This window comes from Echeneis naucrates, chromosome 7 (assembly GCF_900963305.1).
Source record: "Echeneis naucrates chromosome 7, fEcheNa1.1, whole genome shotgun sequence".
Classification (NCBI taxonomy): Eukaryota; Metazoa; Chordata; class Actinopteri; order Carangiformes; family Echeneidae; genus Echeneis; species Echeneis naucrates.
This window is the reverse complement of record NC_042517.1, coordinates 12,690,439-12,714,915: the sequence shown is the minus strand read 5'-3', so window position 1 is coordinate 12,714,915 and position 24,477 is coordinate 12,690,439. Positions and strand designations below refer to the sequence as shown.

Genomic DNA, 24,477 nt, shown 5'->3' with positions numbered 1-24,477 from the left:
CTGGGATCAACTGACAGTGTGACTGGGAGAAAAGAAAAGATCGTCTGGATGCATGAGAGCGAGATGAAGAAGGAGGGGGGAAGGAAAACAGGGGGAAACAGGAATGTATGGGGTAAGCCTGGGATGAGAGTGACTATGAGAGCCGAGGTAGAGGAATAAGAGCGGTGGGATAGAGCGGAAAGCTGTCAAATCAACCTTGAGAAAATATGGCAGAGAAAATAAACCATGCTGGACTTGCGTCAAACACAAATGGAAGCATTGAAAATAGGACAAACATTCACTGAAGACTTAATAAGAATTGGAGACAACATTAAAAACATAACAACATAGGCATGATGATTGCTACAATATCGAGCTTTCATTTCCTTCAGTCATGAAAAGAATATAGAATGTGAAATGTGTCATCATCGTGGCTCTTACATGAATGGCCTGAATGCTTGTTTGTTTGTTTTTTTTACAGATTGATAAAGAAAACCCTGAGCACATAACACTGATACCGTGATAATTCAGAAACAATTAAATTGTTTGTTGATAAATCTGTGCTTTGTTAAGTCTGAGCATTAACAGTTTTGTAACTCTGCAGCTGTGAGGAGCATCATTTCAGCAAACCAAAGAATGGCAGCATATTGTGGCGGCAGTTCTCACATTAACACTCTGTTTGTCTCTCAGGAATGGAAAGCATCAGTGTGGAAACAGACTGGGGTGGGCTAGCCCTCTCCTCTCTGGTCACCACAGGAAGGAACAACTTCTCTTCCTCATCCTCGTTTTTCTCTGAACTGAACTCATTCAACACTTCTCACAGCGGGGGATCCTTTTTTGGGATTTTCCCCGAGAATGGCTCCACCACCATACCCCTCACCGTACCCCAGCCCAGGGCCAGGGACCTGGGCCTAGCCAGGGCTGAGATCGCAGTGCTCGGGTTGGTGCTGGCTCTTACCACCCTGGGGAACAGTTTTGTGCTGTGGGTGCTGCTGAGGCGAAGGAAACACAATGCGCCGATGCACGTGTTCATGGTCAACCTGTGTGTGGCTGACCTGGTGGTGGCCCTCTTTCAGGTCAGCTCTCAAGTTTCTTTGAAAAGTTAATGCAACACAAATAGATGACAAAACATTTCAATAAGCGAAATGGTTCTTAAACGTTTACATAAATAATTAGTTTTTCTTTTTTATGTGTGCTCAGGTTCTCCCCCAGCTAATATGGGACATCACGGAGAGGTTTCAGGGGCCTGACTTACTTTGTCGGTCCATCAAGTACCTGCAGATTGTAGGCATGTTTGCTTCCTCCTACATGATAGTGGCCATGACGGTGGACCGGCACCATGCCATCTGTTGCCCGTTGCAAGCCTATCGTGGGGGAGCGGTGTCCCGCTGGAACACCCCTGTCATGGTGGCGTGGGGCCTGGCGCTCATCCTCAGTATACCACAGGTGGGTGGGGGGGGGTGACCACACAGGCAAATGAAACCTCTCTCTCTCTTGCTCTCTGTCACACACAAAGGAAATCACATGGTGATATAGGAAATGGGAGCTCAGTGGGCGTTCACACCCTGATTGCTACAGTAGAACTCAAGATGTTGTCTATTTTTAGCTCAATTGGGTCACTGCAGTTCACCTAATGCAGGAGAAAAACTGATAGTCGTGTGTGTGCATGCTCACCCCCCGCTCCTTTTTTTGGCCTGTCAGGTGTTCATCTTCTCTCGCTCTGAAGTGGCTCCTGGAGAGTTTGAGTGCTGGGGTCACTTTGCTGAGTCATGGGGGCTGAAGGCCTATGTCACTTGGATGACTGTGGCTGTCTTCCTCCTTCCCGCCCTCATCATTACCATCTGTCAGGTAATTCTGGACTCTAAATCTCCGCGCCATCCACACAGACCATTGACTTGGATTATGCAACAAGGTAGCATGTGGCATGAATGAAATGCTGCTCTGCGCTCACAGAGGGCCATTTGGCAGCCGTTGTTCTGGTAACCCGTTGGGGGGCTGAGGTCAGTATTATGTAGCATCCCGTGGTGGGCATGCATTCTGAGCTGACTCCCATCAACCCTGCTGCTCTATTTAGAGAAAGATATTTTCTGGGTCCAACTATTTCCCCCAATTAACACAGCACTTGAAGGACCACTGCTGAGACGGGTGCTCAGAAAATCTGCCCACTCCGAGAGCCTCCTGCCAAGAAGAGGAATGTACCAGATCTTTGCCAAACCAAGAGTCCTTGAACCCTTTTTCATTATCACATTTCAAATCGAGATGATACTTGAACACCTTTTCCCTATGATAAGAATCATTTAGAGAGTTTCAGACTTAAGTCAATAAAATAGTATGTATAGTAATGCAGTTGAATAGGGTGTAACTAGTATGTATTGGATTTGAGGGCAGTGGCAACTCAAATTGTGCCATAATTACTAAAAAAAGGTCAAAGGTGGCAGAATATTCTTTGCTTTAACAATCCTTATGTTCAGTTAAATACAAAGTAAAATACAGAATTTGAATTGGTGCAATAAAATGTATCAGCAGTTAAACTCAACATAATGGAGTGGAGGAGTCCTAGCACTAGCAATTCATTAAAATGTCTGACACTGATTTATGGCTGTTGAGGGTGAAGGCCAACATGCAGATTACTGTTCACTCCCAGATGAGATGAAAAAAAAAAACAAGAACCAAAAAAGATATATTTGACAGATGCCTAATTTACCCTAATTTGTATCGATGTTCTTGTTCCTCAGATAAGGATCTTCAGAGAGATTCACAACAACATCTACCTGAAGTCAGAGAGGGTGGTAATGGCTGAGCTGAAGAAAAATGAAATCCTCTTCCGCTTTCAGAGCTTTAAGAAGGAGGATGAGCGAGCTAGGGAGAGGGGGAGACGGGCATCTGGAGGTGGGGGCAGGGATGGGAGAGGAGGGCAGCACTTAAAGGGGGCAACCAATGGCTCACACCATCACACACACAGCAACCAGGTGGAGGAGTGTTATGACTATGTTCCGTCCGCTATCCAGTATAACAGCTGCCAAGCTGAACACGTGACAACAACAACAACAACAACAACATCACCAACGCAGCAGCAAGCAATGAGCAGCTCTGATTGCCAGGATTCCTGTGCTTCCTATGAACTGGCTGCAGGCTCCCCCCACTGCTCTTTTGACTATGCTCCCCCTCACCCTCCAACTGCTCCACCTCCAAGCATCACTAAAGCCATGTCCAAAACCGTGAGGATGACTCTGGTGATTGTGCTTGTCTATACTATCTGCTGGTCACCGTTCTTCATCGTCCAGCTGTGGGCAGCCTGGGACCCAGAACCTCCAGACCAAGGTCCGTCACAAAGAGTGTCCCCATCGCAAGCCTGATTTAAAGTTTATTTAAGAGTTTATGGTCATTCTTTGAAACTTCACCCCTCATATGACAACTCAGAATTAACCATAAAAGTTGTTTTTAAGGGATAAATTAATCCAATGTAGTCAATTTTATTTTCGGCTGATGGCAGCCACAAATCAAAGTTAAACTATTAGAGCTGTTGTTCATTTCAGTGAGACCAAATACAATGTCATTCATTATTCCAAGACGCAGATGTGGTAACAGCGGGTAACAAACATCAAGGCAATATTGTTTCAAAACACGCCCAGAATGCACAAACAGAATCTCATGATGTCTTCACTAGCAGTCAGACATAAAGCTAGCAAGGCTTGTGTGGCCATCATGGCTGGCTGATAGTATGGATTGTGTGGTTGTCATCTGGTTTGAAGATAGAAGCAAACAATCAAAGCCACAAATAACTGCTGATCTCATAATGTGGCCAGATGTCTACTTTTCATCAATAATGGTACGTGCCAACAGACTGCACACACAAAAAAAATGACAAATGGACACATACGCACAACCACCCTCTCTCATGCATATAAAAAGTGAACTCACATGAACATGAAGGGATGCCTCCTTATCTTCCTCAGCTGATCGGAGTGTAGCAGCATATTTTCTTTCTTATAGAAAAAAACTCATATTAGATGGAAAAAACCCTGAGTGTTTCCCTCCTCTGGTATATTTTATATTGACTGCGTCTGCGCAGTTTACATTTGAACGCAATAGTTGTGGTGCATATTGACGCTTCATAAGAAAGCAGAGAACAATACGGTGCATGATGCCATCTGGCTGTAGTCCACCACCAGTTCGAAAACTAAGCATGTGAAAATTTTTATGTGTTTATGCATACTTGTCCCTGCATCTGCACATGTTTATCATTTGTTTTCTTCTGTGTGTGTGTGTTTGTCCTCTGCAGGAGTGGCCTTCACTATCCTGATGCTGCTGGCCAGTCTGAACTCGTGCACCAACCCGTGGATCTACACAGCTTTCTCCAGCAGTGTGTCCAGAGAGCTGCAGAACCTTCTGAACTGCTGGTCGCGACCAGGCCGCCGGGGCTCCCTGCCCGATGACTCCACCACCACGCACACTTCCACCACCAAGGACAGCCTGTACTGACATGAACTGATGAGACAGAACTGGGCATGTCAGAAACAGAATCGAGAACCTCCCCTAGACATCACAGCCTGAGAGAGAGAGAGAGAGGGTTGACCTGCAGACCAGATGTTTCCAGCAACAAAGGACAGCTGTCCTGTCAACAGGACTTTTATCGCATATCACCTGTTCTCCCTTCCCCAGCAGTGAGAAAGGGTGTCATTGAGGACGTCAACAGACATTTACGAGGGCTCTGTGGAATAAATAGTGACAGCCATTGACAGCGTCTACAGTAAAAATTGTCCTTGAGCGTAAAGAGATTTTCACCTCTGCAGTTGTTAAGAATAACCTTGTGCATTGACTCACACAGGAAAACCTCTCATCCTGCACAGACAGAACAGAGCAGCAGGAACACAAGAGGTGGATCACTTAATGGCAATACGGCACACCTAAAGTACAAAGCAGCAGACTGTGGGTGTAGAGGAAACAAATCAGCAAGCTAAAGGAAAGAGAGAGAGACAGAGACACATACAGACGGTGAAACAGAGCAAGACTGCTGCACTGAGACAGACAGGGGATGACATGGATGTTACAGCTGCAGGAGTGGCCCTCAGGAGACTGTAGCTGAAATCTAATAATGTGAACAAGCTTTGTTAAATCAAAGAGAGTGGATTAGACAGACTGCTGGAGGCTGAATTCGTATTAGCTTGAGAGGATTCGGGGTCCGGAGAACAATAGCGACCTGTTAGGAAGATGGATGGAGATTCACTCATAAGGACTTTTCAGAAGATTCAAGCCACCACCCAACAAGGACCTGGAGGACTGTGGGAAGAAACAGAAAAAAAGACACATACACATGCTCACAAACAAAAAGAGGGTGAGGGTCAATCCACGTCTGAATCCACAATGTGATTGTATTCATACAAGCACAGAACACGAGGTACAAAACATTACCTTCCTGTCAAGCTCTCTGTGAAATATGAAAAAAAAATATATTAATTTAAGCTAACAGAGGAAGGAATATAATAAGAAACATTTAATATCATTCCATGTACAGCAACGACCAATGTAAAGTATATTTATTAAAAATGTAAGGCACATTAAATACTATTACATCTTGTGTAAAGATAAATATTGAATGTAAATCACACAATTGTAATGGTCCGATGTGTGTAGTGGAAAGCAAGGAGATTTCAACTAAAGAGATTTTTTTCTTAAATTGGATTGCAGATTCTTTTTCAGGTCTTGACACTAAAAACGTTACAAAAGATATTATAATGTGTAAACAGAGACTACTGCACATAATTTAGACTGCATGCCAGTGTAAGTAAAACCTCACATCAAAGGTGAAAATACTGACAGTCAAAGCCAAGTGCCTTTAACGTCAGCAGATGTTTTGAGAGGGGCCTCCCTCTGCGGATTAATCAAATGATGTCAGTCATGTTATTCTTAGAGTTACCACCAGTGCAGGGATCACTGAACATATCACACCATGAGCCATGTGTTGTCCTTTTATCCTTTTATTTATTGTTGCATAAGTGAAAATATGCATATACTAAATACAACAGTACCTTGAACTGCTCTATGTTCGTGTACAGTTTTCTACCATATTTTTTCCACGAAAGTAGAAATATATTGTTTCTGTAATCTGCATGAAATATAAAATAGTAATGTCGTCTACAGTATATATACAGTACAAGTCAAATGTATGGACCGACTTTCCAATTAAAATCTATCCAAACTTTTGACTGGTACTGTAAATACATATATTGATACAATGATACATTCATAATAACAAGTTTTTGTTAGTATAAATAGAGAGTAGAACAGACTGTATATGATCCAGACACCCATTTCAGATTAGGTTTTCATGAAAATAGTGCTCTCTTCCTTCGTGCTCATTTTGAGCCAGTTTAGCACATTCTTTTTTCATGAGAGAGCTGCTCTAAATGCGTCTGCAGTCCAATACTGAGAATCTTTCAAGGTGTCTCAGGAGTACTTGTCTGGGTCGAAGGAGAGGCCTCACCTTTTCCTCTGTGAGACCAGGGAATTTGGGTTTTTCAGCTTACCACGGTGCACTCGCTCCCCACACTCAAGCTTTCACTTTGATTCTGTGCCAAATCAAAGGCTGCAGCAACAACATCCCACGTCTCACTTTGCTATATCAGGAAATAGATGAACGTTTCCAAAATCCAGGGGGTGTGAATTTTCCTTTTCCCATCAGGAAGCTGAAAGGTCAGAAGATGATTCTTCTCTGCTGAAGAATCCAGACTTCAGATCCATTCAACCTTTCAGATTTATGGGAGAGACTACTTACGCTTACATACTTACAGTGCATAATGCTGCCTGTGCAGACATTAGTGAGTATTACATTCACTGGAGACCCATTATTGCTCAGGATACTTCTGAGGGTTTGTTTTTTTGTTTCTTAAAGATAGAAAACCATCACCCCCACCTGTCAGGACATCTGATAGATCGTGCACGGTCACTGGTTTTTGGAATCCTGCGGTCTCTGTGTCAGCGTGGATGCTTTTATGTGGATTGTCCTGATGTGCTTGTTTTCCATATTGAAGCAAGGTCATGTCTAAACTCAAGGTCACATCTCCACTACGGCGAGGCATCACTTCCTGTCAGGCCTGAGGTTGTGATGGGGTATAAGGAAAATAAATGACCCAGCCAGCTGTGTGACTATCATAAGGGCAGGGAAATAGGTGAACCTCTCCTTTGAAATCAATTTAGGGTCAGCCAAAGACTATATTCAGTGGCTATGAAGAATGACAGAGCCCTCCAGCCTTGACTAAAGTCTGTATAAATCAGAGATGGAGCCGGGAGCTTTACTACACTGAGCAATGTGTCTGCATTGCTTAACTCAAGACCCCTCCGCAGACTTGATGACTGGCGAGGCTGCTACTAAGCTCATTCCAAGACATGGGGAGGCGTTTCTGGCCCTCACTGGCTTACAAAATCAACTACAGAGTTTTTGTTTTTGCACCTAAACATCTTACTTTACAATCAGAGGAAGCAAGAGAAGGAAATTTATTTTTCTGTCTTTCACTTCTCACAATTTCTCTCCCTCCTTCCTGATGAGTTGCCACTTAAGCGATGACAGCAAGCATAACTGCTCCTGTTCTAGAGATAATTTTTTGACAGTGATAGCTGCACTTTTATTTTTACTGGCTGCTGATATGATTCTGCATAAAATTGCTCCTCACACTTGTGAGAATACGAAATATTTACCGAATGAAAAGAGGATCAATGTATGGCTCTCATCGCACTCACCCACCTTGTTTTCATTGCTCAAAGCACGGCCGTGTTTACACCTCAACACAAGCCTGTATTTTTTTTCCCCTTAGTAGTAAAAACAGGCATGTGGACAGCATCTCTTAAACCCCATTTTATGGGAGCTCATTCAAAAAGCATTCACGGGACTCGTGTAAACAAACGATTTGTTGTTATTTGTCTGTTCTTGTTTAATTGGGAGTATTTCATGGTTCATGGCCAAAACGTAAGAAAAATTCAAATATGGTGGAGATTAGAATTATTTGTAATCTATGTATTTATATACAATAAAAAAAGGGGGAGTGTAAAAAAAAAAAAAAAAAAACGTTTCCCTTACATGGCTGGTCCCTGACTGGCAGCTGCATGGACAGGCAGAGTGGATTAGCGGATGGGAAAAGAGGAAGACCATACAGTCCAGAGGGAAACGTTTGCTCACTCTAAACACAGTCACAACTGTTGTGGTTTATGCAGCTTCACATATAACATGCCTCACTATACATACACATTCATGAAGTGACCAGAACAATAACTGTTAGTATAGCGTAAGGAAGAGGAAGTCAGCAGCATGAAAAGTTACTGTCTTTTTCTGATTATTGAACAGTTTGTTGACATTACGCTGCTTTACAAATTGCACGAGGAATAAGCAGTAAAAACAACATTTGTGGCAGAGACAGAAAGTGTGACTTCATGTGAGAATCATTTGTGCGACGCCAGTTTCCACATTGCTGAATCTCACTAAGCCCATCCATGTCTGCCCCCAGAGTTAGTCTTTTTACACACCTCTGTCAAAGCAGCTTTTCTCTGCATCACAGCATGCACGCACACACACAGTGGGGGTGGATGGCAGGGGCTCCTCTAAAGTAAGTCCTATTCCTCAGCAAAATGCTTTGTCTGTCTTATGTGATAACGTGGTACCTCTAAAAACAAAGCTACAGGATGTTTGGCGTTGGTCAAGCAAGACTAAAATTCTTGTGTTGTGTAATTCTATAAAAATAAATGTGATTGTTTGTTTGCATGACCTAAATTATTCACTATTGAAAGAATAAACTATAACTTCCTGTAAGTGCATTCATCTTCTAACAATAATAATCTCAAAATATTTCATTCAACATCCGCGGTTTTTCTACATTGATATTTGGGTCAGTGTCATAAACTCTGAACTCCACCACAAAGAGAAGGAAAAGTCTTGTTTTCAAAACCAGCTCCATGGACATTTCTGGACATTTGTTCTGTTCATTTATATCCCTCCAGCCAGCCACCCTCCACTTGCTACAGTCTAATACACGACTTAATGGAGGAATGTCCGCTGCTCATTTAACACCATTTTCATGCATGTATTATCTCCACTTGTGGGTGGAAAAACTAAGATGTGCTTACACCACGTGTGCTGAAAACTGTTGAGAAGCAGACATATGAGAAGGCACTTGTGTGCTTTTTACAATGTGAACTGTTTATAAGAGGGGATCAGGTTACTCATACACAAAGTTTACATTATTCTCATGGGAATCGGTGACAAGTTGCAGTTGTGCTGTGGATGAAAAAACTGCACTCTGTACTGTGCGCGTACTGAGACAGACCAGACACAGAAATAGAAATAAGTTTAAATAACTGGATCACATAAGCATGAGATAGCTCTACGTGTCCATTAATTTGACAAAATTGAGCCAACTGGACATAAAACAGAACAATGGCTCAAAGTACATTATGTAATGTTGCATTACATTCGGAGCAGCTGATAGTATACCAGTAAAAACGGGTCCATGAGGTAATAGGCTGAGATTGCAACACGTTTCAAAAACAGCTCATATCTGCCACGGTGTGTTCAACTGGTGGCACTACACAATGGCAACTCATAACAGGGTGAGCTCCCATGAAAAGTAACACCCATTATATGTTCGCTGTTGGTGCTTTGGAGGGAAAAAAAAAAAAAACAGATAAAACAGACAAATCAGCTGTTCTGTGGAAAAACTCCTTTTGACTATCCAGGAATGCAAGCGAGAAATGGTGTTTCTCCTCTGCAGATAGTCCTCGTCTCCATAGAGACTATTTGAGATTTCCTGAAGTATCATGAATCCTATTCAGTACTTAGTACTAAAATTTTATGACAGTGTTTTTTTTTTTCTTGAGCAGCTGTCCATCTCCCTTTGGGAAAATGTTTTAAAACTGCTCATCACATTTAAATTGAGGACAGAAACTTCAGTTCTTAACATCTGTGCAGCCATCATTTCTCACACCAGAAATTGCTCTGTAAAAGCTAAATCTAGTTTGAACAGGTTATTCTTTGATCTAGATGAGCTCAGAGAAAATGGAAATCATTTAGACTTCACATTTTAACTGGCAACCAATAAAGGAAAACACTTCATAGTTGACGTGTTGCTATTGAATCAGAAACCATAAAGTCTGTCTCAGAGAAAACTGAATTTATAGGTGAGACATTGGGTCTCTGGACTAACACAAGAACCCACACATTAAACTGGAACAAAAGAAAAAACAACAACCATTTATTCATTTCACTACAAGGGACAGATCCATTATGCCAGTTCCTCCTGCATCCACACAAAAGGACAGAGGCTAATCTGCTCTGGATGTAGCAACACCTTTAAAGCGAGACTGAATGCAGAACATAATCTATAGTTGTTTTGCTTCTTTATGTTCCAGGTGTATTTATCTGATTTTAACCAAAACAATTACAAAATGTCTTCCAAACTGACGATCCCGTGACAAAATTCCTGTCTGTAAAGAGATAAGACGGATGGCACACAGACACAGTCTGAATAAAAACAATACAAAGACTGCTAGTCCTGCTCATCACAAAGCAGATTATGTCAAAAATCCTGCTGGCTTGCCACAACGCTGGATGATGGATCGTTGATCGAGTTCCATCAGGATTCAGTCTTTAATGATCAAGTAGCTTAAAAAGAAAACTGACTGTGGGTCCATTTATGCTTGGATGGTGCTCTTTGCACTGAAAGCCATGTAATAGACCAAGATACCAATGAGGGCAGCCACCACCTCAGTAGACACCCATGGGCCACTCCACGCACCCTGTCATGAGACAAAGAGATTACAGGTTTACCGCTGAACACTGAGGAAGTGAGTTAACTGAGGAAAACCAACCGAGAGACAATAAGCTGATGGAAAGAGCAGGTTATAGCTCTGGATTCAACTTGCATTGTAAATAGTAGAAAACCGATTAAAGATACTTCAAAAGTGTATGATTTCTACAGGACTAATGGCACCATCAGTGTGTCTCACCCTGTGGTCAATGTTGACAGAGAAGAGAGGCTGAATGGCATTTATATCTTCATTATTTCTCTGGGCCTAGAACAAAGGAAAATCACACACGATTCAAATAAAAACACATTGGTGTGGTGAGTGGTAGAAAACTGACATGAAGCACAACCTGTTCTTCTGATCTACTCTTCTGAGTAGGAGGGTTTTTTTAACCTGCCATTATGGGCTGTAAATCCCTGTAGGTGTGACTGGCCTGACCGACCAGTCAGATATACCGGGCTGGCCATGCCACCCTACTGTGTGACGGGTTCTGAGGGCGAATGTGCCAGGTGAATGTCCCTTTTACTCTGATGTGGCTTATTTGTTTTCTTTCTCTGCTTTTTCTTTTATTGCTCTATTAGTTGTCCTTTTTTAAGTGTGAATATTAAACTACCATTTAATAGATTAGAACAAGGCAAGAATCATCATTTTGGAGAACGACAAACACAAACGCTGAATTAAGGAGGCCATTGAAATCAGGGAGCGGGACAAAAACACCATCAACAGGGATGAGGGGATATTGGTGCTCTCCCACACCTGGGACTGGGGCCCTCTCCTCCATCAGCATCACATGTCAGGGAGGGTGGCCAGCCTGGTACAGCTGTCAGAGCCCCAGGGAATTACAGCTGATAATGGCACATCACAGGTGTTTTTTTTTTTTTTTCTGTTGTTTTTTTCAACCCTCTTACTCATTGTGTACTCACAAGAAAGGGATGATCTTATGAAGACAGACTGAACCCATTTGAGAAACACTAACCTTGCGCAAGGCACTGTAAGATTCCTCATCAAAGAATTTGACCTGATATGTTCCAGAACTGGCTTGTTTGTGAGGAAGACTCCAGGACACCTGAGGAAAGAAGTCACGTCCACCATGACCATTCGTGTTTACATTTTCAGTCCAAGGCTTTTTTTCCTTGCTTAAATGCTGTATGATACTTCTAAGAGTTACTGGACATATCATTATGGCTGGGCTATGCTAAAAGCAAATAAGATGAACTGGCTCAGTCAACAATTTGGAATTGTGAAATTCTTATAGTTGTCCTGTACAGCTAGAAGAAAACCCTGCTATCATAGAGAACAGTGCAAAGTGATGAACTACTAGTAGAAATAATGCTGGACATGTTCTCCACAGATTTGAAAATAGTGGAAAAGGTGACATGTAGATGTATAAAGAATGTACAGAACTGTATAGTTTGTTCACTTAATGACGGGTTTAGCATGTAACCCATGATCCAGACAGCAGGGCTTATAGGGAACTGACTCGGGGGAGAAAGGAGAGTCAAACAACTCAATTCTTCCTGACTCTTAGTGCCCCCTGTGCCCTCTCAGCTGGGGGTAAAAACAACGACACCATCTTACCTGGTACTTGCCGACATCCTGGCCTCTGGTCACAGGGAACTGCCTCCCATTGACATCAGCGTACAGAGTCACGCTCTGCAAGGGACAGACATGAGACCAGTAACTCACTCGCTCGGTAATATCAGTAAATCAACAAGCAGTCTCTGTGAGGAGCAGAGGCAGACCGGTACCTGGGCTCCGTTGGCACAGGCCAGGCTCAGCTCCACGATGAACACAGACTCGGAGGAGATGACTGCGTCGGACGTGGTGTAGGCCGACGGAGTAATGACCGGGTCGGTGCAGCTCTCTCCTGCCAGCCCAGAGAGCAGAGCCGACGTTAGCTCACATGAATTCAACACACGTTTTGACCAAAACCCACCAATTTCCTCCTACCACTGGAGACACATGGACGTGGCTCAATGAATTAGCCTTTTGCTAAAGTGGGTTAGCAACACAAGCGTCACCATCCGCCGACTCACCCGAGCAGGCGACCACCAGCAGAGCGAGGAAGGAGGCTATCCGGATCATCGTGGCGTCCGTGTCTGAGAGCTGCTGCTGCTGCTGTTGTTGTTGTTGTTGTTGTTGTTGGTGGTGGTGGTGGTGGTGGTGGTGGTGGTGGTGGTGGTGGTGGTGGTGGTGGTGGTCTCCGGCTGCTGCACCGTAACGCTCCTCTGGCTAACACCGAAAGGAAGAAGTCCACCTCAGCGTACCGCTGACACTCTACTGAGACTGCGCTGCAGTGACGTGGCAGTGACGTGACTCCGCTGCGCCGCGATGCACTCTGGGAAAGTCCGCACATGACACGTCATCAGACAGAAGTGAACAGTAAACATTGGTGAAGCAGAAATAGTTGTTTTTTTGACTGAACCCCCCTATTGACCTTCGGGTCAATTCGACCCCGTTCAATGTTTACCATTCAAAAAATGTATGTCAATTTCTCTTTTTTTCATGACCTTTCCTAATTTGAGGGGGACAACTGATTAAGCATAACATTGTTATGATCAGATTCTTTTTTTTTTTTTTTTTTTTAATTTGCATGTATCAGTATTATTCTGGGGTAAGGTTTCCATCTCTGTGAAAAATAAATAAGGTTCACCTAGTTGGCAGGGTAGGCCAACTAGGGACGTGTATTTGTTTCTACATACAGGATGATTCAGTTTTTCAAGGGGCGATTGGCCACCCTACTCTGGGGTCAATTTAAGCCCAAGCTGTTTTCTTTGCAAAACATAGATATACTTTATTTATCCCAGGCTGGGAACTTGCTGTGTAGCATCAGCACTACACACAGAGACATCAAACAATATGGAATAAGAATAAAAATATATACAGTTAAGAAAACATGTGTGTGTGTGTGTGTGTGACCTCACATCCCTACTTAATACTTTTGAGTGGATACATGACAAGGGGGCAGGGAAAGCATAATTCTCATGAGAACTGATATTTCTCATGGTAACCATGAATTCTTGGTTGTGTTTTGTTGGCTGCGTCCATTCTGACAACATATGCTGAGCAAACCTGCCAAATACAGCATGTGATGCACAGTGCAGCTGTTAGACTGTTGCCTCTTTTTGAGGACCTTTCTGCATGGATATATGTGTTGTCCCCATGCTTGCGTCGGTTTCCTCTGGTACGCCAGTTTCCTCCCACACCAAACTAACCATGTGACTGAGTAGTTTTTCGTCTTTGTATGTTGGCCCTGTGATGGACTGGTGACCTGTCCAGGGTGACCTCACCCAGTGGGAGCTGGGATTGGTTCCAGCATGCCCCGCCACCCGGAAACAGATGAGCAGTATAAGATGAATGAATGAATTTCAGCAAGATTTGGAAAGTAAGATGTATTTTGGAATTTTAACACCTTCATTTATGATGAGCACCATCCAAGCATAAATGGCCCCACAGTCAGTTTCACCATATTGCTACTTTTAGGAGTTGACTGCTTTTGTCAAGATTATAGCCTTTATATTTTAATTTGACCATAAAGCTTCTCATTTCAATATGACACTATTAATTTAATAAATCTCACTTAATTCAATGAGCCATTTAAACATGGGCTCAAATATTTTTCCTTTTTCTTCCCTTCAGCACTTATATTTTGTCAAAACCTTTTTACATGCACATGTTAAATGAATGTAGTCTACAGTATAAATATTTGTACAATTTTATTCATTTTTTTTTTAGTTACTTTTCTTGAACCTTTCATATGTTAACATGGAGGTACTGGCTACAGATTTTTGTTCAAACTATAGAACCGCCTTAGTAAAAATGGTAGGCCATTGAAGCAACTAAACCACCTCAGTGTTATTTCACAGAAGGCATGGAGCAAAAAAAAAAAAAAAAAGTGAATGAGTGGTTTTACCTGTAACCACTTATTACAGATGCATCATACTGTTCATCAGGGCTGATAGGATATATATGTAAATATATACATATGGATAGAGGAAATAGGAAGAAGATAGGCAAAGTATTTATTTGGCATGCAGCCCAAATATACAGACAGATTTTTAACAAACTCTTATGAATAATTAATATTTACAAATCCCTCATACAGCCAGTGTTTAGTTTTCTAAATAATGTGATTTTTATGTAATTGATCATGTGAGCATATGTAGCAGCGCATGTTCTAACTAATTTGAAAATTTGGCTAGAACTGGAAATGGATAAATGTTAACGTTTCAGTTATGTTTCTACAATATATTTGATTGTACTCGCATTTCAAGTTATCCACAGTTTCCCCTCTGTTCCGCAGAGCTGCAGCCACAATGAGAATCTGCTGCACAAAATATAAATAAAAAGGGCTTCTCTGTAAGATGCCAATTTTTGAAGAGTGACCAACACAAGGACTTCAGTGACTTGACTATGAGTTAGTGAGCTTAGTGAATCAGATGTGTTGAAGGCTAATGTCACCCCACATCTCAGTTTTCACTTCTATCACCACTCTCCATTTGTGGCATCTAATGATGTTAGTCCTCTCAGTCCAGGGGTTCGTCTGCTTTGAAGAACCCTACTCCTTTCCCTTTGCGTCCATCTCGCTTTCCTTTTTTTTGGGCACCTTGGACAGAGGGAATGGAAGTTGGGGAGGAAAGCTCCTGCACTGCTTGCCGTGAGATGAGTTCCTTGAAAACTGAATCCATCTGCTGACAGACCTCCTGCAAGATAAAATAAACACAGATGATGAGCAAGAGGGGGAAAAAAAAAAAAAAAAAAAAAAAACTGTTTTCTGAAGTCCATTCTTCTTAAGAGCTTCAATTTGTTTCCAATAAAAGTCAAAGTACTGTTGAATTATGTTATTGAGCTTCTTTCTAAAAAGACACTTTATAAAAGTAAGTTATGAGTAAGGGTTTTAAATCTGGTCCTTTGCTTTGTCTTTCTAGCACAGCAGGATGAAATCTCCCAAGGATGGGTTGACCCTGTATAACAACATCTGGACCAAAGCTTGTCTATTAGCTTGTTTAGGATAGGAACAGTAGACTGCTGACAGTTGAAACTCAACTCTCTAATTGCTTAAAAACAAACTTTAGTTTGTGATGGCCTACTGAAAATGATGAGAAAAATCAATTTATTTATATCAGTGTGGTTCCAAATGATTACTAAACTTGTTTGAGTTTGAGAGTAGCCTGTGAGCCCCTAATAAAATAATCTTTTTAGATGGATAAATTAATGTTGAATGAAATGAGAAACAAAAGACTGACCTTGTTTACTGTAATGGTCACATCTTCAGAAGATGGGCCTAAACTGTATGAAGAAAGACAAATCCCATTAATTTCTCACACATACTAACAAGTCAGTTGATGAAACATTTAGCGGTTCTTACTCTCTGTGCAAACAAGGAGAGGGGATCCGCCGAGGCCTGCACTGTGGCCCAACGGGAATCTGAAGCATTAACTTTCCACTTGAAACGATGGCACCCCCTGCTGGTCCAGTTGATCTCTTTTGATCAATGGAGCCACTGCTGTTCGCTCTTGGACGCTCTCTTCTCTGAGATGGTGCCGGAGAAAAGCTGGTGCTGTCAGCTGAAGAGCCCGTTTCCACCTCTGTAGCAAAGTGATGTATTCTTTCATTCTATCGATAATGTAATGCTACATCACAGCTTCAGAGAAATGACAACCAAGATCTGCGCATGAACCTACCATCTTTGACTTGAGTGCACTCTGCTTCTGCATCTCCTTCTTCAATAAGAGCCTCACTGTAAGGAAATACTCCCACGGTTTGCCTCTTTCAACATATTACATATATGTTATTGTGTATACATGGAGTATAAACATGTTAATTCTTACCAGTCATCCTGTTCTAGTGTCATGCATTTCTCATAGATGGGTCCTTCAACTTCACTTAGGCTGGGGAAGATGCTTTCATGCTGGAGGATAATGCCCTTTACCAAGGCATTGATCTGAGGCTGCAGCGTGACAACATCATCGTCTTGAGCTCCTCTGATGAGACTGGGGCCAAAACACACAGCCAAGTTGTAAGGCTGCATCATGTTCTCATCACTGTACTGCGACACACTGGTATACAAAGAAACACAAAATTATCCTATGAAGGAGTATGTTAGGCAGAAATGAAAAGTTTTAGAGGTACGAAGTAAAATGAACCTGAGCTAGCATCCCCTTGTGCTCCCCTCCCCATTCTTATTATCGACACATCTTCTGTTTGGTGTTTCCTTCCTGTTGCTAGGCACACAATGTTGTGTGTGTGTGTGTGTGTGTGTGTGTGTGTGTGTGAGAACTTTTTTCCCCCCTTCTCTTTTTCTATTTTGGTGTGCTTTATCTCTATCTCAACTTCCTATCTCTGTCAAGTCACCACTTAATTGTAGTGTCACTTTGCACCACTAAAACTGGGTGTTTGTGATTGAGTTATAGACTTCTGTAAATAGTTATTTAAAAAGAAAAAAAAAAAAAAAATGTAATTTTGACTAGTTTGTGTACAAATATTAAACTAAGCTACTGTCTTGAAGCTATTATGATAATAGCAGTGCACATTAGGCTTAATCTAAGACCACATTACATTTTAAGGAAAAGGGAATCTGGATGCCATTGTACAATGTAAAAAAATAAATAAAAAAAAGGGGTCAGTTCGAATAAAACATTGGCTGACTTTTTTTTTTTTTTTTTTTCAAAGATAGTTTCCTGTTGCATGCAAAAATTCTCATTTTGCATATTCAATACAGAAATGCTTACAGGAATGATGAGAATGATTAGAAGAGTTGGCATACTTACTGATGGAGGAATGCAAAGAGGTATCTCATGACGATAATGACCGGCTTGGGGTAGGAAGAGATGACAGTTTTGAGCTGAGCTGCTCTCTCTGCCTCGTTCTTTATTTCTAAGACAAGGTGATGAAAGAATGATACGTTTCTGCTTTTTGCATCTTAGCAACACTTATTAGATATTTCAACATACACGCGCGCTTACGAGCATGCTCCAGGAGTTGGTTGGTGCTGTCGATGGGGAAAAGGGGATTCTTCAGACCTCTGAAGTACAGCTTCAACACTCCAGCCACAGAATCCAAGTCATATTTCCGCTCAGCCAGGGGGTCCTCTCCTGCAGGGGAAGCCCCACTGCCCCACATTATTAATGCTCCACAGTGCTCTCAATTCATGCTGCTAAACACAGAAACAAACACGCACAAATACACACAGGCCTACCTTGTTCAAAAGCATCCCTCAGGTTGTTGACCTCCACCTGAGACCCTGGTACTCTGAATATCCCTTCATGATGAAGACCTAATGAATAAGCAGTTTACAGTATATATATATTATGGCAGTATGATGTGAACATAACCACTAAGTCTTGGATATTAATTTGCCCCAGAGCTACAAATTGTCATCTGCTGGTTTGCAGTCCCCCCCCCCCCAATCACAAATACTCACCATTAAGGTTGATAAAGCGGATGCAACTTTCTACCACTATTGGAATCTGTTGTCCTGATGTCTGGGTGGAAATATTTCAAAATAAGTGTCAAGCAGAAAGTCTGGTATATTGCTGCCAATTGATGTAATGTATATCCTTAATGGTAAGAAATTCAGAGAAAAGATGGTGCAATAATGGTAGTTACCTGTATGAAAGATAGCATGTCTCCATTGAAAAGCTGGTAGTTTTGCGTCAGATTGGCATTTGAGTGATTCTTTCTGACACGCAGTGACTTTCCATTTGGTCTTCAAAACAATACCATATCATGACAAAATTGTGACCACTGTGCAATATACACAGAATTCCTGCAACAGATCACGAGCATACTGACAAAGTCTTATAAATATTTATGTCCTTACCTAAGTTGATGCCCATTTGACGACTCAGCTACGGAAAGAAGGGGGTGAGGAAAAAAAAAAAAAAAAAAAAATTAAACTTAGTTTAAGCAGGAAAAAGTGGTTGACAAGAATCGAGAAATGCATGGGACTGAATATAAATTTGATACTTTGGCTGCCAATTTAAAAAAAGGAACTACAATTTACTGGAAATAACCTACAGCGCACCAGCTGTTCTCAAATAACACTGTGGGTCAGCAGTTTGTGTTCTGGTATTTTGTAAGAAATGCATTAGTAATACCTTTTTTAACAGCCACCTCAAGGAGGTCATGTTTGGCTTGCAGTTTAGACACCAGGGAACTGCCAACAAGGAACTCTTTTACTCTCTGTAAAGAAAGTCAGATGGGATTCCAAATTAGTGTCGAGCTGTCACTAATAATCTTTCTTTTTTTAAAAAAAATAAATAAATAAACCCACAAACAGACTTACAGTGAAGAAAGTGTTTTCTATCTCCTGTGCGTTGGCCCTGCGCCGCGCCACACTGGGTTTGATTGTCAGGTCTTCAGCGCTGCCGTCCTGAGACAAGCTGCTGCTGGTGCTCGGCTCCAGATCATCATCACTGATACTCTCGTTCAGGGAAGACTGGGCGGTTGACATTTTCTTACTGGCCTGGAGACACAGGCAAACTTATATTTTCACTCCCAAATGAATTATGACTTTAGCAATTACCATAGCATGTGCACAGTAACAGAATTTGACAATTGATTTGCAAAAAACAGGAATACAAATAAGGTTTGTTATCATCAAGCATGTAATGTAAGGGTCAGCGACTAACAAAGTTTGGTGCTATGTACTCACCTGAAAACCAAACGTACTGATTTAGGATTGTTTAAAGACACAGATGTACTTCGGGGGGGGGGGGGGATTTTGTACATATTTGCATGCACACTCTTAAATTAAATTGCATATGGTAAAAGAAGACATTAAAACAATTGTATTTAGAGTCTTAGATGAACTCTAAGACCCTAACCCTTGCAGATGGTGTGTCTTAAAGCAACCCTGGTGGATACTGTGGAACAACAAGGGTGATAATAAACACTAAGGAGTAGGTGTTATATACTCTACCTCCTCAGTTTCCTGGGTGACCACTTTAAGTCTGGTCTGTATCTGTTTGAGTCGGGTCTCGAGTTCACATCTCACCTCACACTCAGCACTAATTTCAGAAACCTACGAAATACAAGAGAGTCCAGAGATGAAACGAGGAAGGGAAAAAAAAAAAAAAAAAACTAAACACAAAAACCTAAACAATACACTGACCTAAGAGTACTAAGCAACTATTCACACCTGGTCACCATCATGGGGCTGAAAGGTGAATCGAAGGGGCATGGAGAAGGTGTTATAATGGTCCTGCAGGAGGGTGTCTCTGTCCTGGCTCTGGTTCAGTCCAGACACAGCTGTTTGAAGCTGCTGCAGCCCGGTGCTCAAATTCTGTTGACACTGCCTCCGCCTGGATAGATAGGCCTGCACCACCCGCTCCAAAGAGAGGTGGTAGCCTAGATCTGCACACTGATGGGAGACAAATGCATTTCAGACAGTTGTAGCTACATAGTTTGGTGGCCTTCATATCAAAGTCTTCTTTAAGTATGACAAATTCAAATAAATGAATAAGCTGCAGCTGATGTCTCTCTGCAAAGTACAAGAAATGGCGGTGCTCGTTGCCTTGAGTGACACATTTATTTTTGCACATGGGGGGGCAGACACACAGCGGAGCAGGTGAACTCACGTCGATGAGCGTAGAGATGTCTTGGAGGTAGTACTTAGTCATAGAGGCATTGGCTGCTCCCAGGTTTATGAGGTAGTCATTTCGGGCTTTGCTGCACTTCAGGTACATCTCTTGAGCTTTAATTTGTCTCTAGAGCAGATAAACATTCATCAGCAAGGAATTAAAGTTTGGCATAATCTATGTGCCATTTTATAAAACTGCACAAGAAGGGAATTAGGCCCAGTGGGGATTAATGAAGTGTTTCAAATTCCGATTCACCTTTTCTATCAGCCTCTCCAATTTCTTAGTAGCACTCTGCTTCTGCTTTTCCTCCTGTTTTTCTGCCTCCTTCAGTTTCCCCTCTGCACACACATAGTCTGAGTGGTACTGGTGGTACGTCCGCCATGCCTGCAGACAGACACAAAAGCAATGCTTTTTGTTTTTTTTAAGGAAACGGAAAATGTTCTGGGTGGCTGGTTTCTCACTTACAGTTTGTAGCTCTGTCGTAACCTTGAGAAGCCCATCTTGAAGCTGAGAGCAGATGTCTTTACTCTGGAAACATAATGTCGAGACTAAACACAAAAGTGATGTGGCAGAACATGTTGTGACCAAAAATATTTTCTATCTCCAGAGGTCAAGGGGTGGGTTGGAAAAGGGGGGGAAAAAAAAAAAAAAAAAAAAAAAAAAGAAAGAAAAAAAAAAGTGTTGCTCATACTAAGTCAGCTAAATTGTACACGTAGGAACTCGTCTTTATTAAAGGCTCATATTTGTGGTTCTGTTTTGTTTGTGCTTGTGTGACTACCTTCTTGGCAAGGCGCTGAGTGTACTCCAGGCAGTGTGTGAGGGGCTGAATGAGGAAGTTGCTGCAGCTTTCGCTCAGTCCATTATGATCCTTACTTTCCTGACGGGTCTGGGACAGCAAGGTCAACCAAACTTGTGCAACGGAGTGACTGCTGGGCTCCTTCCTGATCACATGTAGCGAAGAAAAGGAAGACAGTAGGACAAACACTTTATAGCACATGAGGACTGCTGCCCAACAAACCACTGCTTCACTTAATACACTAAGTGTCAACCTTTACCTCTTGATTCTGGATGTGAACCTTTCAGCAAGTCTTTCCAGTGAGCGGGCATACTCGCTTTCAATCTCACCCCGCCGCCGCAAGTAGTCTGTCAGGTCCTGCAGTTGCTGGCTCTTCTGTTCAAGCTGCAGGTCTAACACCTTCAGTTGGTCTGTAAGCTGGCAACGCACCTCTGAAAGATGAGCAGAGCAGGGGAGTTAGTACAAGAGAAAAATGAAAGAAAGCTTTACACCATGAAAAACTTCACATGCAGATCAGTGATTGTGGGGTTGGATGAAGGAATATTTTTTAATAATGGTACAAATAAGACATAACTTCACCTTTGATTTGTGTGTCATAGTCCACAATACCGACTCTTTCCTTCCGGAGTTTCACATGTGAAGTCATTGTTGTTCCAACTGGTTGGAATTCTGTGTGTAGGACAACAACATCTTGCTATCATTCATATATGAAATATCAGCTGCTCTCTCTCATTCACCCATCTTCAAAAATCAAACTGTTTTTACAGTGCTTGTGTTTGAAAGCTATTCTGTGTTACTGTACTGGAATAAGTGAGAATCCAGGCCTATGAGAAGTGCTGCAACCAGAGTACACCGCTGTTTAAACTTTCACACTCTCAGTGGTGTAACACCACCCCCCCCCCAAACACACACACACACACACACACACACACACACACACACACCCTTAGCTAACTTCCTCCTGCCACACAACAAGAACGAAAAGAGTGTGCTCATCTCACTGATACATGAACTTAATGGCAGACAACTAGAAAAGCCGCTGGCATGTGCTGCCGTGTGCACCGGTCACACTGCAGAAATACACCAGCTGCAAAAATAGCTCCAGCAAGAGCTCAGCTGCCCTGAAAATAGTACGAATCATAAGGCATACTCTGTGGGGATGTTGAAAACTACAGGTGGCTTTACCACTGATACTCTAAGCGTATTTTGGCATTGGGAGAACAAAGCAACAATCCAACTGCTCTACTTCTTCAGAACAGTCCTATTGCTTCAGTATTTTCTTTGTCATACCACCAGGTTGGCCACCCACCTCGAGTCTGGTTCTCCTCAGGGATTCTGTCTTCGATAAACCTTGATGACTGCAGTATATTCCAGTTTAGGTTGGAAAAACAACGTGGCAACTTTATCTGACTGAGAACATATGCCTATATAATAATGTGACCTTTTCTCAGCAGAACACAGAAATACAGAAAAGGAAATGCCTGGGTCATCTCAATATATGATGGTCAATTAATTGCAATGACCTTTCAGGAATTGAGAGTGAATAGCAAGTTATTGATGTGCGTAAGATATTTGATCAATGTATATCAGAAAGGGGAAGAGCAGGATGTTTTCTCACTGGATCACACCTCTCTGTACACAAATGTCACATATTCTTTGTTTCGGCCCCCTCGACTTCCCCTTTTTTTTCCCCCCCCAAAAGCCAAACATCAAACATCAGCACTTCGTTCAGCTGAAAGGTGCCTTCTCTATTTTCCAACAAAGGCATGTACCAAGTGACCTGCTGAGACAACTGCTATAGTACAGCAAACCAAAACTTCCCATACAGAGGAGAGTGCCTGATTTTTCCAGCGAATGTCACCCTTTTCCATTAGCCCTTCCATTCTTTCTCTATGCGATCAGCAGTGAATCACCAACTCCTGCCGGTACAATCTGCTGCAATATTCTAATGTGGCCAGCCGTAACTTTTCTGCAACAGTTTTTTCAGTTACAGTTAATGGCCTTTTTTATACTTAACTTGTGGTTTCCAAGTAATAAAATACAGATGCTGTCTGAACTAAGACATTAATGACCCGAGGACTGTATCTGTAGCCAGTAATAACAACTGAGCTGAAATAAACAAGCAGTACAATCCTTCATAACAGCCCACACTTTTCACAACAAAGCAAAATGTTTATTCATATTTGACAGAAAAACTTATTCGTTTAGGCAAGTTGGCAAAATTTACTTGAAAAAAAATTTGAAGTCCTACCTGTTGAGGAGCAGTCTTGACTTGTCTGTTCTCCACACTGAGGCAACTAAATAATGCCGGTTAATAGCACAGTCAAGTAAACTATTTCACCTCCCCCTCACATTGGATATGGATGGATGTGGGTGGAGTGGAACTCTCTCTCTCACACGATTCGCTCTCTCTCGCTTTCTCGCCACTTAGCTCACTCACAGATTCAGTTTGAGACACCAGTGTGTGATTGTGCAAGTGTGATGAGTGGAAACCTCTTGAAGTGAAGTTCTTCCTCTCTCTTTCGCACAGCCTCTTTTCAACTCCACAGCAGGTTTCCAGTTCAATCACACACCAGCTGCTCTCACTGATTGGATCTTCCTCTCTGGTCTTTCAATGGTTGCTAAATGAAATCAGCTGCTATTAAGGTCAGTGGTAAAGCAAAACCCCTGAATTCCCGGTGGAGCCCATGATCTTCTTGCATACATATGACCGGTGTTCATGATGAGTCATCTGTGGCTCTTAACCCCCAAACAACCTCATGCCAAGTCATTTTATGGCAAAAAAGTCAAGAGGGTCTTTGACTTGAGAAAAAACCCAGAATAACTTGCTTCATCACAAATGAATTTAGTGAGCCTTGTTGGCGTTGAGAGAAGATGTGGTTTATAGGTGTTTAATGGCCCAAAAGTCTGCATATTTCTTATTTTATATATAAAGTGTTCTGGAAGATCAGTGTGAATAATTAGCTTTAATCTCTCCAGTACTTCTCTCTTTTGTTCATTTCCTTCCTCAAACAGACAGTGAAATGACATTGCATTTTTTTTTCCATAGATTGTACAACAAAATCAATTAATCTGACATATTTTGGCAAGAAGAGTTTGTTTGTATTAATCAAGGTTTGATTTGCTGAGTTTTCATTACAGCCGGTTTATTTTGTATCGTTGAAATGGGTTCAAGCAGACATTCTTTGTAGAAAGCATACTTTTATCAAAACTACATTGCGTGACTTTTCACATGTATGCAAAAAAGCTAAGTGGAACTACATAGAACAATATCTGTGGAAAACTCCTCAACTTTATTGAACTTTCTGAAACAACTTATCTTTGTTT

General features: G+C 41.9%; 3 protein-coding genes across 3 annotated transcripts; 1 reads left to right on the top strand and 2 right to left on the bottom strand.

Moving 5' to 3' along the window:
• Positions 1 to 671: 671 nt before the first annotated feature.
• LOC115046004 (vasopressin V2 receptor-like) lies at positions 672 to 5,939 on the top strand. Its single transcript, XM_029506049.1, has 5 exons — positions 672 to 1,055; positions 1,180 to 1,425; positions 1,681 to 1,827; positions 2,715 to 3,300; positions 4,262 to 5,939. The coding sequence occupies exons 1-5, from the start codon at positions 672 to 674 to the stop codon at positions 4,459 to 4,461; spliced, it is 1,563 nt and encodes a 520-aa protein (XP_029361909.1). The 3' UTR covers positions 4,462 to 5,939.
• A 4,251-nt stretch (positions 5,940 to 10,190) lies between these two features.
• ssr4 (signal sequence receptor, delta) lies at positions 10,191 to 13,045 on the bottom strand. Its single transcript, XM_029506669.1, has 7 exons — positions 12,946 to 13,045; positions 12,807 to 12,909; positions 12,519 to 12,637; positions 12,349 to 12,423; positions 11,747 to 11,836; positions 10,972 to 11,037; positions 10,191 to 10,761 (listed from the first exon to the last, which is right to left on the bottom strand). The coding sequence occupies exons 2-7, from the start codon at positions 12,853 to 12,855 to the stop codon at positions 10,657 to 10,659; spliced, it is 504 nt and encodes a 167-aa protein (XP_029362529.1). The 5' UTR covers positions 12,856 to 12,909; positions 12,946 to 13,045; the 3' UTR covers positions 10,191 to 10,656.
• A 1,726-nt stretch (positions 13,046 to 14,771) lies between these two features.
• On the bottom strand, positions 14,772 to 23,467 carry LOC115045975 (rho GTPase-activating protein 4-like). The gene is made up of 22 exons (XM_029506009.1): positions 23,402 to 23,467; positions 21,730 to 21,819; positions 21,410 to 21,581; positions 21,133 to 21,295; positions 20,820 to 20,882; positions 20,610 to 20,738; positions 20,352 to 20,480; positions 19,913 to 20,134; positions 19,694 to 19,795; positions 19,058 to 19,237; positions 18,870 to 18,954; positions 18,593 to 18,620; positions 18,379 to 18,478; positions 18,194 to 18,254; positions 17,969 to 18,046; positions 17,736 to 17,864; positions 17,541 to 17,646; positions 16,602 to 16,829; positions 16,455 to 16,510; positions 16,139 to 16,358; positions 16,017 to 16,059; positions 14,772 to 15,473 (listed from the first exon to the last, which is right to left on the bottom strand). Exons 2-22 carry the CDS (start codon positions 21,794 to 21,796, stop codon positions 15,297 to 15,299), a joined length of 2,538 nt encoding a protein of 845 aa, XP_029361869.1. The 5' UTR covers positions 21,797 to 21,819; positions 23,402 to 23,467; the 3' UTR covers positions 14,772 to 15,296.
• Between the last annotated feature and the right edge of the window lie 1,010 nt (positions 23,468 to 24,477).